Source organism: Plectropomus leopardus, chromosome 17, assembly GCF_026936395.1.
Source record: "Plectropomus leopardus strain MGB_pleo_1.0 chromosome 17, ASM2693639v1, whole genome shotgun sequence".
Classification (NCBI taxonomy): Eukaryota; Metazoa; Chordata; class Actinopteri; order Perciformes; family Serranidae; genus Plectropomus; species Plectropomus leopardus.
In genome coordinates this window covers 11,396,760-11,410,887 of record NC_142192.1, presented here as the reverse complement: position 1 = coordinate 11,410,887, position 14,128 = coordinate 11,396,760, and the positions used below count along the sequence as shown (strand labels likewise).

General features: G+C 37.1%; 2 protein-coding genes across 4 annotated transcripts in view; both read right to left on the bottom strand.

Annotated features, from left to right (window-relative positions):
- necab1 (N-terminal EF-hand calcium binding protein 1) overlaps positions 1-14,128 on the bottom strand; it is a 52,523-nt gene that overhangs the window by 19,979 nt on the left and 18,416 nt on the right. The window contains exons 4-5 of the mRNA XM_042507157.2: positions 6,769-6,794; positions 5,972-6,069 (exon numbers count right to left, since the gene is read on the bottom strand). Of these exons, the coding sequence (XP_042363091.2) occupies positions 5,972-6,069; positions 6,769-6,794 (124 nt within the window). The remainder of the gene's footprint in view (positions 1-5,971; positions 6,070-6,768; positions 6,795-14,128) is intronic.
- LOC148186610 (snaclec 5-like) lies at positions 9,634-14,038 on the bottom strand. 3 transcript variants are annotated; one of them, XM_088090254.1, is made up of 7 exons: positions 13,885-14,031; positions 13,445-13,498; positions 12,943-12,958; positions 12,580-12,677; positions 12,345-12,480; positions 10,447-10,547; positions 9,634-9,889 (listed from the first exon to the last, which is right to left on the bottom strand). In XM_088090254.1, the coding sequence occupies exons 2-5, from the start codon at positions 13,496-13,498 to the stop codon at positions 12,400-12,402; spliced, it is 249 nt and encodes an 82-aa protein (XP_087946380.1). In that variant the 5' UTR covers positions 13,885-14,031; the 3' UTR covers positions 9,634-9,889; positions 10,447-10,547; positions 12,345-12,399. The 3 variants fall into 3 exon arrangements, with proteins under 3 accessions (XP_087946380.1, XP_087946381.1, XP_087946382.1); XM_088090255.1 differs by lacking the exon at positions 10,447-10,547 and having other exon boundaries at positions 13,885-14,036; XM_088090256.1 differs by lacking the exons at positions 9,634-9,889; positions 10,447-10,547 and adding an exon at positions 10,554-11,269 and having other exon boundaries at positions 13,885-14,038.

Here is a 14,128-nt window from a genome sequence, read left to right as displayed (position 1 = left end):
AACAATGCCCATGACCGATAGCGATTGTGGCTTTTTAAAATGCAGCACTGCAGGAACCAAAGATATGATGTCTTTTTCGTTTCGAGTGAAAAACAGAGTTGAGGTGTTCAATGTTGCTGTCTAATAGGACCGATGGGAAAAGCCCGAATCTAATGATCTACTCTGTATTCTGGAGAGGAGTTCAGCTTTCTCCCGGGAAGACTCAACATACTGTAATTATGACTTGTGTGAGTGTGTGTGTACTTCTGATAAACAAATCCAGCTTTTTAAATCAAACCATCTTAACAGTACCTTTGAAAACAGGGCAATTACAAATCACTGAAATATATTTCCTGTCCCCCTCCTCATTCTTCTGTCACACACATATCCTGTTCATGCATTAGTCATTCTGCAATCTGACTTGCATTAACGTTTCCCTTCCAACCCCTAATTGTTAGTCGAGTGTACAATCAGTCGCTGTGCTTAAAACTGTGGGAGCAGGTGCAACGTGCAAACAGCAAACTGTGTTGTACCAAGCATCAGTCACTCTCCTTTGATTAGATCCAAAACAGCACTCAGCCCTTCTGCTCCCGTCCATGGACAGCAAATGATGCCTCTCAAAAATACCATTCAGTTGGATTTTTTTTTTCCATCAGCTTTCTCAGCAAACAAAACAAGGAATAAATGTGCCCTTGATTCAAAATATGACAAATTGTACCCTGGCCTGAAATACTACGTGTGGAGGAAATTATTTCCTAGATGTGTTTTTGATTGAAGGTGCAAATGACTGTTCCACATTTGTGATGTTATTACCTCCACCAAGGATGTCATGACTTCAGCGCTGTTCGTTTGTTTGTTTGTCAGCTGGATAACATAAACACTACTTTACTGATTTTCATGAAACTTGGTGGAAGGGTGAAGCATTGTCCGAGGAGGAAGCCATTCAATTTGGAGCCGATCCAAATTCTGGGGCGGACACACAAATTTGTTGTTAAACAATATATGCATACAGCTCTTACCTGTGACATCACGGGCAAACATGGAGATGGCTTAGCCAAAATGGTGGCGGAAAAGATATAAGTCAAATGGCTCAGGCTTTTGAGTCTAAGTACAATGTGACAAGGAAATTACTTGACAATCAGATGTGAGTAATTCTAAGATATTTTTTTTAAAAAAGGGACAAAAATGTCCAGAAAACTACATATATAATTCTTATTATTATATATTTAGACTATGAGTTGGGGTACTCTAACCCTAAAATTCACTAAATAAAGACATAGATTAGCTACTCCTACATCTAACTTTAAATACTGCAAAATTAATAAATACATAAATAAAGAAATATTATTATATAACTTTTGAGCAGCGGAAGGCCCTGGCACCATAATGGAAACAGATTAACAGGACATCCCCAATCCAAAACCAAGGCACTGCTTTGGCATGGCTGGTCTTGGCCATTTCTGGGAAGGATCTTTAGGGTTGGTGTCTAGGGCTTCTGGGGTTGTCCTGGGGGCCGGGGAGGCACCACATTGGCGTGGCTGGCCCTGGCTCTCCCTGTGCTATAGGACACACTCTGGGATTTGATCAGCCCGGAGGGTCACCCTTGGGGAAGAGTGTCTGGTGGTAATGGCCAAAACACTCGACGATCTCAAGGTCCACTACTTATGATATGTCCTAAAATTTTAACCCTAATATACAATTTTTAACTTAGATCTAATCAGTAAACAGGTTCAGAAAATAAATAACTCTCAACAATTTCACCTGATAAGCTGAATACCCACCAAAAATAGTTATAACATAAAATAGGATACAAATTACGCCAAAAATAGTTCTATCATAAATAGAAAAATCATAACCCTAATATATATTTGTATATATATATATGTATACACACACACACACACACACACACACACACACACACATATATATATATATATATATATATGTATTGTAGGACTTAAATTTACAAAACAAAGCACGTGCTGTACTGGGTTCCCTTCACACCCTCGAGAAAAAGTTGACTCCAGCCGATTGATTCAACGTATAATTCGCACTCTGATTGCACCTCCAATACTACAGTAAACTGTGAAGCGTAAGAACAAAGCAACTTCCTGTCACTGCAAATGAAGAACACCTGAGATCTGTAAGTAAAGGTTGTGTATGGGAAGCCTGTAAATAGCTTTGGCAGGATATCTCAGGAATATCTGAAACCCTGAGTGTCTCAGCAGAGATGCGTGCCAGGCTTTGATCTAGGTTCACAATCTTATTCCAACTCCCCTGCGGATGTGCATCGATGTTTTTGGCACAAAACCATACACACAATCAGTCATATTTATCTCATGCAAACGTAAGCTCATACAAATGCACACTAAAGCAAAATGAAGGAACGTTTCACACATGTACACACATGCAACCAGCCCCCGACACACACGCACAGCCAGGGACCACCCACTCAAATACATATGCAGTTCAACGGGAATGACGGCGCTTTAGTCTGTGACTAATGCAGCATCTGCTGTCCTCCTTGCTCACTTGCTAACAGAGAAACGCAGAGAAATGTCATACTTTTCCTCTCTTTCTATAGTGGCTCTGTGACTCATTTTTAGGGTCACAGAAACCATTTATGGCGTCACACATGTTTTGTAAAGAGTAAAACTATGGAGTAAGCTTCAGGGAGTAAACACTGGGGAGACATCAGCAGCATGTTTGCAGTCTGCTGCTGTAATTTGATTTCAAAGTTATTGCCTTGGTCAATACCTCCTCAGTTCTGTCTAATTTGTGTGGAGCAATTTGTTTTTTTTTTTAGCTCAAATAGCCATTTTGTACTGTTTGTCTGTGAGAGGACATGTGTGTGCTGATGGAAAAGAGCTGACCTGTGGTTTTTAGAAGTCCACAGTAAGGTGGATAATCCCTTTCCGAATGATAAGACTTCAAAACACACATTCACACTGCCTCCGCTGTTTCTCCTCTTTGTATCCTGCTGTCTCACTTTGTGCTCTCAACTATTCTTTTGGAGAACAAAAAAATGAATTGAGGTGCAATTTGATTTTCTCACCTCATCAAGTGGAGTTTTATGGAAGATTGTAAAGGGATTGCAAAAGTGTCTGTATGTTTCATTTCCTTTGCAGAAATGGAGGCACATGTAATTCTGTGCTTCTGCAGGTCCAACATTTCTGAAACCCATTTCAAGGAAAATATCTTTTTCTTCGAGTGAAAAAGTTATTTCAAGGATATAGATTGCTTTTCTACTACTTCATAGTTGTAGTAAGTACTTATATATATATCTGTGGAAATCATGTATTATTTGGTTCCATTTTGTCTTTCAGGGGCTCTATGTGAAATTCAGAGCATATGAGTTGATGAAATGCAGTTCTCAACATGGAGGTGGCTTAGCCAGCGGCTGAGTCCTGCGGGAATCAGATTTTAAGACATGCTCCATATATCAAATACAATAAAAAAAAAAAATACAATATATACAAACATTAAATTAAATTGTTATTTTCATCCTTTTATTTTAACATATTTTTATCATCCAACACCTGCAAACTGACCTGCATGTTTTTCTTATTTAAAAACTGAACCTGAAAATAACATTAAGACAAAATACCACTGACAATTCACCTTTTTTGCTGGTCTTTTATATGGGAGCCTGGTGTTTGCTTCTCATGTGAACGTAGAGCCAAACCATGATGGTTTTTTTCTAAACCTTACTCGTGCCTTTGTTGCCTAATCTTAACCACTGAGTTTTGTTGATGTCCTGGCATTATTTGCCCATTCTGCAATGTCAACAGCAGATGCAGGAGGATACCTAGAGTGTTAGGCTATATATACAGTAGACGTGAAAGTCCACTGACAAAGTAGCAATATTTAACGTCTTGGGATGAGAATGTGTTGGCTTACCACAAAAAAAACTCCTGCATGTTTTTGTTTTTTTTCACCCGAATAACAGGAAATAAGATTAAGACAAAATATCACCACCAATTCACCTTTTTTGTGAGTTGCCTGATGCAGGACCATACAGTTTATGTGCAGGACTCTGTCCAGAAGCCAGCAGCTAACAATGCTAACTCCATAAACAGTATTAAACAACAGCAACAGTGCTGACAGAGCTAATGATGTTAACCAATGGTAAACCGGCAGGTAAGCAAAGATACACTCACGCACTGACAGGCACGCACAGCTGGACCTACTTACTTGCTCCAGTTTATCTTTACAACCTGTTCTCATTCCGAACTTGTCAAATAGTCCCGCTCTGTCGGTGCTTTTGATGTAGAAATGTGATGCCAAAAGCCACTGTCCATGTCCACATGCAATGCACAGGGATGCGTCAGATAATAACACTTCCAGTAGCCAGTAATATAAGGAGCGCAAGCACGCTTATAGGGCGGGCAGGTGGGGAGGTGGTTGGACCCCATACACAACTGACTTTTGTCTGTGTGTGTATGTGTGTTTTGTCTACACTTTGTGCCTCTTTTGCCTAAAACTAACAATCCATGACTTTGGTGCCTAATCCTAACCAACATGACAGTCCTCACAGTTGTGTGAACATAGGGACCATGCCTCTTCATCCCACCACATTTTGCATTTTTTTACATCATAGCAACAGGCTGCAACATCCCACCATGACATCTACTCACATGCATTTGTTGATATCACCTTAGCAGCATCCCAGAGTGTAAACCGGTCACTGACCGAGCATCACCATGTGATGAGTTTAAAGTGAGAATGTGTTGCATATAGTAGTTTGCTGCTAAATTAATGTTTTGAATGTCATACACAGCACCTTTAAAATCTCTCCTCACTGTTGTCTTTTTTCTGTGACTAAGTATCTATTTACCAAACCAAAAAAAATTTAAATTGCTGTTGAAATTTATCTTTGTCCCCCTTTTAGGTATTGAAGTTCTCATCATGTGTTACCTCTCTCTGCGCTAATAAAGAGATCTACCACCAACAAATGAACAGTTTGACTCCCACTCTCTGTTCCCGAAGCAGCCACAATGAGACGTGTCTGCTTCTGTGCAGATCTGAGGGGCGATTTGAGCTTCACGAAGTGTGTCATATGTGCCAGAACAGATAATGCAGAGCAAGAGAGAGTGGTGAAAAGAAAAGACACTCTCCCTGCAGAGCTAATAATCAACCTCTTTTCTCATCTTAACATCCTTTTTCTTCAACATGTGTCCCTTCAGTCCTCATATTTTTCTTTTGTCATCTATGATCAGTTACCATCATCTGTCTGTTTGCCTCCCCTCCCTCATCATCTCTTTTCTTCTCCTCTCTGATAATCTGAAAGGTACTTCCACAGCTCCACAGTAACATCAAGAGGACGGAAAGCTTTTCCCAAAGCATAATGAAAAGCAGTATTCGTTTGGTAACGCAGCAAAAACCCATTTAATTCCTCGTCTATGTTGGCTTCAAGTACAAAAAGAATCCTAATATCTTTTCATGTTTTGTTCTGGGGGTCAGTCAGTAGCATGAATGAGCCCTGGGTCATCTTCTGTAATGGAAATTTGACTAATGGGAGATCTGAGGAAGCTAGTTGGGCAGCAGAGGAGCATGCTGGGAGATATCTGCAACCTGGAGTTTAGGCCACGCTGTGAGTAAATCAAACATCCCTTATTATCGTCATTATGCACGCTGCAGGAGGTGACAGTGTGATGATCACTGTGTGGAGGTGTGGGTGTGTGTACGAGTATGTCACAGGGATGTACATTAGTATGAACAAATAGATATGAACAAATAATTTGCTCTTAAGGTTGAATCCAGATTTTAACACATTTACTTTATTTTATTTCAGTCACCTGACATGTGTCCTCATTCACCCGAATTTCTAAAATATGAACTGGAGAATATTTGGGTATCTTCCAAGCATATATCCAAATATACAGATATTAAATATTACAGATACTGTGGAAGCTTTGTGATACAACACAAGTGTGTTATGTTGAGAAAAGCAGGTTTATCTTTTAAATATAATTTTTTAGCATCTTACCTTCTTTGTTTTGTCCATAGCCTTCAGTATGGACATGTTCAGGTCTTCTAAGGCCCCAAGAACATTCTCATATTCACCGAGGTGCTGGGAGAAATACTCTTCACAGCAGGGAGACAAAAAAAAGAAAAGAACATTTCATGAGTTAAACAGCTAAGACAGGGCTGTAGGTGTTTTGTTGAAGCAGCACTGTGTGACACCTCGTTCGCATCGCCTGCGGGAGTTTGGTTGTAGAGCATGTGACCACATCTTACATGGTTCTCTCTTTATGCTGGGAAAAATGTCAAGTAGCATTTGTGTCTATGGTGCGCCTGACTATGAGGTTAAGAAAGATAAAGCTATAAAAGTGTACAGCTTATTACAGAGGAGTAATGCCTTCATTTAAGAAAAAAGTAACACTTAAAAATATCCATCATCAATAAAGGGTAAATTGATTCAACTTAAGTAAAAAGCTTTTTTACTGTTAACAAGCAATGAAATGATCATTATTAATGTTTCCTAATTATTAGTAATGCTGTAATTTATGCTATTTTAACACTTATTGATGCAAACATTATAATATTTTTTATACTACACTTAGTGTTTGATACTGGATAAAAAATGGTTTGTAAACCATCTATAAACATTATTTGGATGGCTATTATTAAGTTGAATGTGATGATTATAATGCCTTGTTTAATGGTTAATAAATATTGTGTACTGCATCTACACACACAGCAACTTTATGAAGTTTAATGTTAAGTCTACAAATCAATTATTAGCCATTAAGTTGTTCTTATTTAGGTGAAGGGTCAACTTACCACAGAGTTCATCAGTGTCCACATTGCTGCAAAACAAAAAAAATGAGATAGACATTTGAATATAATGAATTCCTTAAAAACAAAAATTTCCAAGGTTAAAGGAGGTGACAGACTAATCTTTCATTTGTGCAAAAACTTTTTTCCTGGACTGACTATAATTTGCTGAATTGGTATGTGATGACAAATAGAAGTGAGTGAAATATATCAGGATTAATTCACTTATTTAGTTGTTTTTCTCCCCAGAGGTGTATGTTACAGACCAGTGGCCCAGACAATGAATTTCTCACAGGAAACCCTTCAGGAATTTTTGCTGTTTGTGATAAATGTTCATGCACAAGTGTATTTGACAAGGTCTGAGTCTGTATGTGTGTATGTGGAGGAGAGAAACGGGGAAATAAAGAGGAGAGGTGAAGGTGAAGAGAGTGATTCAATGTGGAAAAGTACTCATAGTATCCTTAATACTGGCTGGCTTCAAGTGACATTTTGTTTCTTGTTTCAGTGAAGGTTGCTGGGGAATTACATCCATTTTAACTCCATTTCCACACAAGCTGCGGCTGTTGTTCACAGGAGGGGAAAGTGCCAAAGCAATCAATCAGTCCAAACAGGAGAAAACACTTAGAGGCACAGAGGACAGAGGAGGTGAACCAAAGGTTACACACTGAACTGAGTAACTCACTAAAAAGCTCTGCTGCTTGAAATTTGGCAGTTTTTACATTTTATGGTACATTATCTACTAATGGACCATACCCAAGCGAAGAATAAACACAACTGCATTGTAAAAACTGGGAAACATAATGAATTTTAGTTTTGCACATGCTAGACCTCACGTGTAGCTGCAACTACAAATTATTCATACACAAATCAAACTGTCTGCATTTACAAACTACATGCAATACTTATTAAATGTGAAGTACCAAAGGATTTTTTCAGTGTTTAACATCAACTTGAGCAAGCTAGCCAGCCTGTCAGGCAGACCTTACAGACTGGTGACTCATTCTTTAATCAATACAGGATTCAATTTGAGACTTCCAAATGACCTCCTCACAACTTTGCCATCTGTGAAATGAACACAGAGGGAAGCTTTTGGTTTAAGACGGAGTCCATTTAAGTTGCCTGTGATTTAGCACAGTGATGGCTGTCATGATGAAGATATGAAATTGGATGCGGCTGTTTGTCAAGCTGAAGCTAAATGTTTTTCTTTTTGCAACCAGCCCAGTGGGTGTGTTCTTGTATGTTGCGGCATTTGAGCCAGTCGTAACAGTGCAGATCATTTATATTTGTCTAATTATGCTGCTAATATTTGAAATGAGTTCCTTCATAATGAAGATAACAATTGTATCATGGATAATGAGTCATCTGCATGCTTGAAATGTCTCACCTTTCTCTTTTTGACTGCAGAGACATCCACTTAGCAATAATACTCACTGTGGAATTAAATACCATGAATTCTGATCACATCAGCAATGAGAAATATATTAAATTCTGCTCTGCGTGAAAATTATTAATTGAGTATTTCTTTGCAACTACAGGGTCTGAATTAACTGTTTTGGTGTCATGATAAATATAACACATTGGCGATTTAATGCAGACATGTACGCATCAGTATAGATGTTACTGGGTCAGAGTAAATGAAGAAATAACAGAATAAATGAAATAAATGATTTGATTTCTACTTAACAACTCTTTACACTTTCAGAGTGAGTATCTATCTAGAATTATAATTGCAGCCCAAAACCTCCAGACAGATGCTAGTAAAGTGAAGCAGAGCAAACTTAGAGAGATTTTAGTGAAGCATACAAAGGCAGAATCTCCAAGTTGGCCATTTTAGGTACACTTATGTATTGTCTGTACTGTAAAACTCATTTGATGTCACTTACATGTCACTATAGGAATCAAGTTCATCAATTTAATTTCCATTCATTTCTGGCTTCATTTTGAAATATTAATCAGTTAGACCTCTATACATGTTCATCTATGGAAAATGATAATAAATGGACAGAAAAATGAAAACACAGAGGGCAGTAAATTGATCCCTGGGGTGCACCACATTGTATTTCTAGCACTATGGAGAGAACTCTAAAGCAGAAGTCATTTGATGACGCTGCCATAAAGACCAGTGTATTTATGGAGTCTACCGCAAATACTCTGATTACCAAAAAAAAAAAAAAAAACATTCCGAGGAAAAACACATTTTTTAAGATGATGATAGTAATAATAATAATAATAATAATAATAATAATAATAATAATAATAATAATAATAATAATAATAATAATAATAATAATAAGAAGAAGAAGAAGAAGAAGAAGAAGAAGAAACAGTGTGGCACAAAACAAAAGACAAAAGTCTTTTTAAATGATTTAATCGGTTGACACTCCTAATAAAGATTTTGGTTATAATTCATCATTATTTTGCAACATTGCAAGTTTGCATATTTTATTCATTACCACATGATACAAACAACTGTTCTGTTTTATAACTTTAAGGCTGTTCAGGTTAAAATCTTAAAGTAAAATAAATGCTGAACATTTGACATTTAGGCTGAACATGTCGCAACAGCTGACCAGTTTAAAAAATCTTTGTAGAAACAGTTTGTATGATTTAAGTCTATTTATACTGATATTCCGAAAGCTAATAGAAGATAATATTTTTATTTCATTGATTTATGCACGCATATGTTGCATGTTAATGTTGCAACTCATGTATGTGCAACTCGTGTATTTTTTTAAAGATTTTTTAAAGATCAAAGGCATTTAAAAACTACAACCCTGGATGTATGAGGAAAAAAAACTGTAAAAGAAGAAGAAAAAACTATACATATGTATTCGTGAGTGTGTGCCTTTATTGACTGCAAGCAGCTCTCAGTTCACTTTAAATTCCACTTTATTAAATGAAATCACACTCTGCAGACTAAAATATTGACTTCTGGTCTGAGACTGTTGTTACATTTAGAGTAATTGCTGTGTGTCAGTTAATTGGAGGTGGATCAAAAAAGCAATAAACTTTCCGGCACTGATGTCATTGAGGCCTGACATCTCAGTGGCAGTGATGCCGTCATCACGGAGGTTGAGATATGGCAGCCATTACACGTACTTAACGCAGAAGTAAAATAAAAATACATCTGTGGGCACAAGATAAAGGTTAGACAAAATAATAGCAACAAGGCAGTGCATCTGGACAAATAATTATTTTTAAAACAATTTAATTTTAATTTCTGATTCTGTTTTTCTATCTTCAGTATTGTTGAAAATGTGTGTGTCTATGCTCCTTCTCAGCCTCACCTGTTCCCACTTCACCTCATCAGCACTCCAGTTGCCTGACCTGACCCGCCCACTCACTCACTCACTCACCTGTTTTCCATTTTCCCTAATCAGTCCAGTAGTATATATACTGGTTCATTTCCACCAGCACTCTGCCAGCTCATGAAAGTGGCCACGTCCCTCATACCTTTGCTTGCTAGATTCTTAAACCTTAAACCTAAAACCTGAAAATATTCAGTCCAGTTTTGACTCTTGCCGTGCTTTTCTTTTCTTCCTCTTTAAGCTTTTTGCACCCCCAGTTTGGTTAATGTATGCCTGAACTTTCCCAGTCTGCCTTCTTTGTCTGCATTATCCCTGTCTCTCCACACTCATCCACCATGACAAACAATCAATATGTCAACAGATTAACATTTTGTACCATTGATGTGCATCTCCAAACAGTGCTCTCCCTCATCTGGCTCCATGAGCCCAGATAATGCTGTTGAACATTGAGCCGTCAGTCCAAAGCCACTCGTGCTCCTGAAAGTTGAAGCTTCATGTCAGAACATTTACCTTCTGAAATTCGCTTTGAAAAAACTGTAAAGGCACAGTAACAAAATTTGATTGTTAACATTTTTAACCTGCTTAAGGTTAAAGGAGGTATTTCACTGCTAGAAAAATGGGCTTTAAAAAAAACTAGGATGTCTATGTAGCAGAGAGACACAAATACTTTTGAAGTTGGTGCTACATTACCAGAGAAAACAGAAAAGGGACGCTCATGCTCAAAAGGTAGAAAAGCTGGAATACACTGTGCTGTTCCAGACCACTAAATGCTCCCATTAGTAGGTGATGAAATTTCGATGCAGGAACAGAATCTTGGTAAATATTTGATCAGCGCTGCTTAGTCTAATGAGCTCAAACAGTGCAGCTTATTTTTACAGCTTGATCTAAATTTTTCGCGCTCTGTTTTCAGTGGCCAGGTAGACATTTCTGTTCGATTTGGATTAAACCAACAAGACACAATGTGTTTATTATTTAGCTTATAAAGCTTTCCAACAGCAAGAGTTTGCTACTGCTTAAATGGTCTTATTATCCAGCCTGGATCAACAATGATGATACTAAGCAAAACTTGCTGTATGAAACTTGTAATATTGCTAACCATTTTATCTAGTTTTAGCTATTACCCTCTGCATTTAGCTGCTTGATGCTATAAGTGGATAGTGGGTTCTGACAGCTGGTGGTGTAGCCTGTAAATAAACAGTCTGTGGAAAGACAAAGAATGCATTGATTAAAATGCATTCTCTGAACCCATCGCTTTTCGTTATGACGAGTTATCTGTTTATTAGAGATCAGCGTATAGCCGGCACACAGAAGAGGAAGTCTTTGTTTGGATATCTGCTGGCAACTTGCCCCAAGAGACTAACAGATCCATGCCCTCAGGAAGTGTGCTGTGCTTTTAAGTTAAATTCTCATAAAGACCAAACAGTAAAATTACAACATGGTGCTCTGCTGCCTAAAAATATTTTTTGCTATTGACTTGCGTGGTGAAAGAGATAACTGTGAATCAGTGGATACATTTTTTGAGCATCACAACCCCCAGAAAATGATTCGTTTCACAACAGGGATTTAATCCATTTGGTCCGATAACAATCAAACAGTCTACAAAAGCCACATGATTGAATAATTTTATCCCCACTCAAGTCAACAGAAGCCTAAACTTTTAGTAGTCAGGTAACTTTATATGCGTCTGTTGAACCATTTTGGCTACATGCACCACTGAGCAACTTTCATGGAAATGAATGGGGCTCCCTGGCTAACATGATACATGATTTTGAATTATGTATTACAAAAACCTAATTTAGCCAACAATAAATGATGTAATAGTGCAAAGCACTTTCCACTAGCCAAGAGCAATGCAGAAGGACTAACAGGCTAATATTAGCCAGCAAGCTGCAACCCAGTCATTTTACAGTGACCTGCGGTTGGTCACTCACAATGTGTGCTGATAATATCATTTGCAAATGGTAGTTTTATGAAGGCAATGGTCCAAATGAAATAAAGTAACATTGAAAAAAGTAATGTTATTCTAATTATGACTGAAATGTATTTTTCGATTACCGTCAGTGTTGTGTTTTACATTGCTTTGGCATATAACCAGGAGCTCTCTCACAGCTACTGAGCACAAGTAAGAGGATGCTGACTGCAGTTCTGTTAACGGCCTCAGACAGAGGTGTCAGTCATAACAAAGATTGTCTGCAAGTTACATACATAACCTATAAATTTTCCGTTCTCAGAGAATCTACACAGTAACATCTGTCAATCTGTAACATCACTCACCTCAACAGTATCATGGCCCCCGGTCCAGATAGTTTTAATGTTGTAATTCATTGTTTTAACATAAGCTCTCACGAATTCCTTTCTCTGCTTCACTTTTGACCGAAAGAAGATTTGCTTGGTACATATGGCAGACGTTCTGTTGGGGGAGACAAAATATAAATGATGCAATGATATAAATTATATATACATTTAAAAGAAATTGGTTGAGTGCATTGCCAAAAGATGTTTCTGTTACCTCTGCATCGAGCCAAGTCTTCGGATATTGCCAGAACCTGTAACAGCGAGTTCCAAGCTGAGTCCAACCAGAGGGACATCTCTTAAACGCGCAGGTGTCTATGCACGGGTGTCATATAAGAGAGAGGAGAGTATAACCATTATTCAGTTAATATTGGCTGACTGAACATTTAAAAGCAATGCAAGGTATGTATATATATATATATATATATATATATATATATATATATATATATATATATGTTTTTATTAGATCACAGTGATATAAGGATTTGGTTTTCAAATATTCATAAACTTTAAACTTATACAAATTATTATGACTAATTCCAACTATAAAAAAAGAGCAAATAGTAGTAGAACTAACCCGATGCAGATGTCATCTGTAAACAAAAAGGGAAAATGATAAGCAGTTAACTTTAAATCGTTTAGTTTCTGTTTAATATACATTTGTTCCGCACATTTTCATGGATAAAATTTCAAAACTTTTCAATGACTTTTAAAGGTGTGTTTTTTAAGAACATCAGATTCAAACTATATTTATTTAATACAAACTTTATTTAAATTCAGCTACTTGACATACATGGAGGGAGAGACAGAATGCAGGAAAAAAATGAAGAAATATATGTGATGGTAAACATAATGTCACAAACACAGTTTTATGTTAACAGCTACTGAAAAAAAATAGATTCATTACAACAAATTATTTACATTACATGGACATTATCCAGAAAATTACTGTAACAATTTCATTACACACAACAAATTTCCATAACTTTTCCAGCCTTGGATAATGTGTTGTGTGTTTTTTCAAGGTTTTCCGTGAACGTAGGAACCCTGTATATATTAATTCTATAGATTTTTCTTACCCCCAGTAGTCCACTGGTCAGAAAGAGCAAAGCAAAATGAAGAATCGATGCCATCTGTGTAAAGATGAAATTGTAAAGTAAATACAACGCACCCATAACTCATGTGAATATGTCGGTGGAAGGTAAAACTTACTGAAATAATAACTAAAGTCCAAAACTTTTTTTGTCATAAAACAAAACTAAAAAACAAGTTCTTTGCAGTAGTGGTGATGTAAGAATTTTTTTCTACAATTACACGTATGCATAAAGACAATTTTTGATTAATTAAAAGAAAATGTCAATTAAGCAAGCATTATTAAAGCAAGTTTTTGATTAATTAAAATGGGAAATGTGCACCAAGACTCATGCAATAGCAAATCAGGCTATGATATAGAAAATAGAATACGTTTGATAACACCATTGCTTGGAACTGTTGAAATATGTTCAAATAAATGTCTTACCTTTGTTGTGATGATCTTTTAAGGTTACACTTGTAGGAGCAGATGGGAAATTACTGAGGAAGAGGAAGTGCCATCTTTATAAACCTCCAGCTGCTGTGACTTAAAGCGTTCTCTGGTGGCAAAACCCTGTTTAATTAATCCAATGCCAGCTGTAACCCAGTTGACACACTGCCTTTGCAAATTTAACAATTTAATAAAGTTAATAAAATCAAATTAAACTCAAACTGGTATGACTACTCTAAGT

Excerpts from the sequence above, each read along its gene's own strand:
- LOC148186610 (XM_088090256.1), bottom strand. The coding sequence starts at position 13,498 with ATGGCATCGATTCTTCATTTTGCTTTGCTCTTTCTGACCAGTGGACTA. Across the intron at positions 12,481-12,579 it reads AGACTTGGCTCGATGCAGAG|AACGTCTGCCATATGTACCA; the intron begins GTAACAGAAACA and ends CTCCCCCAACAG.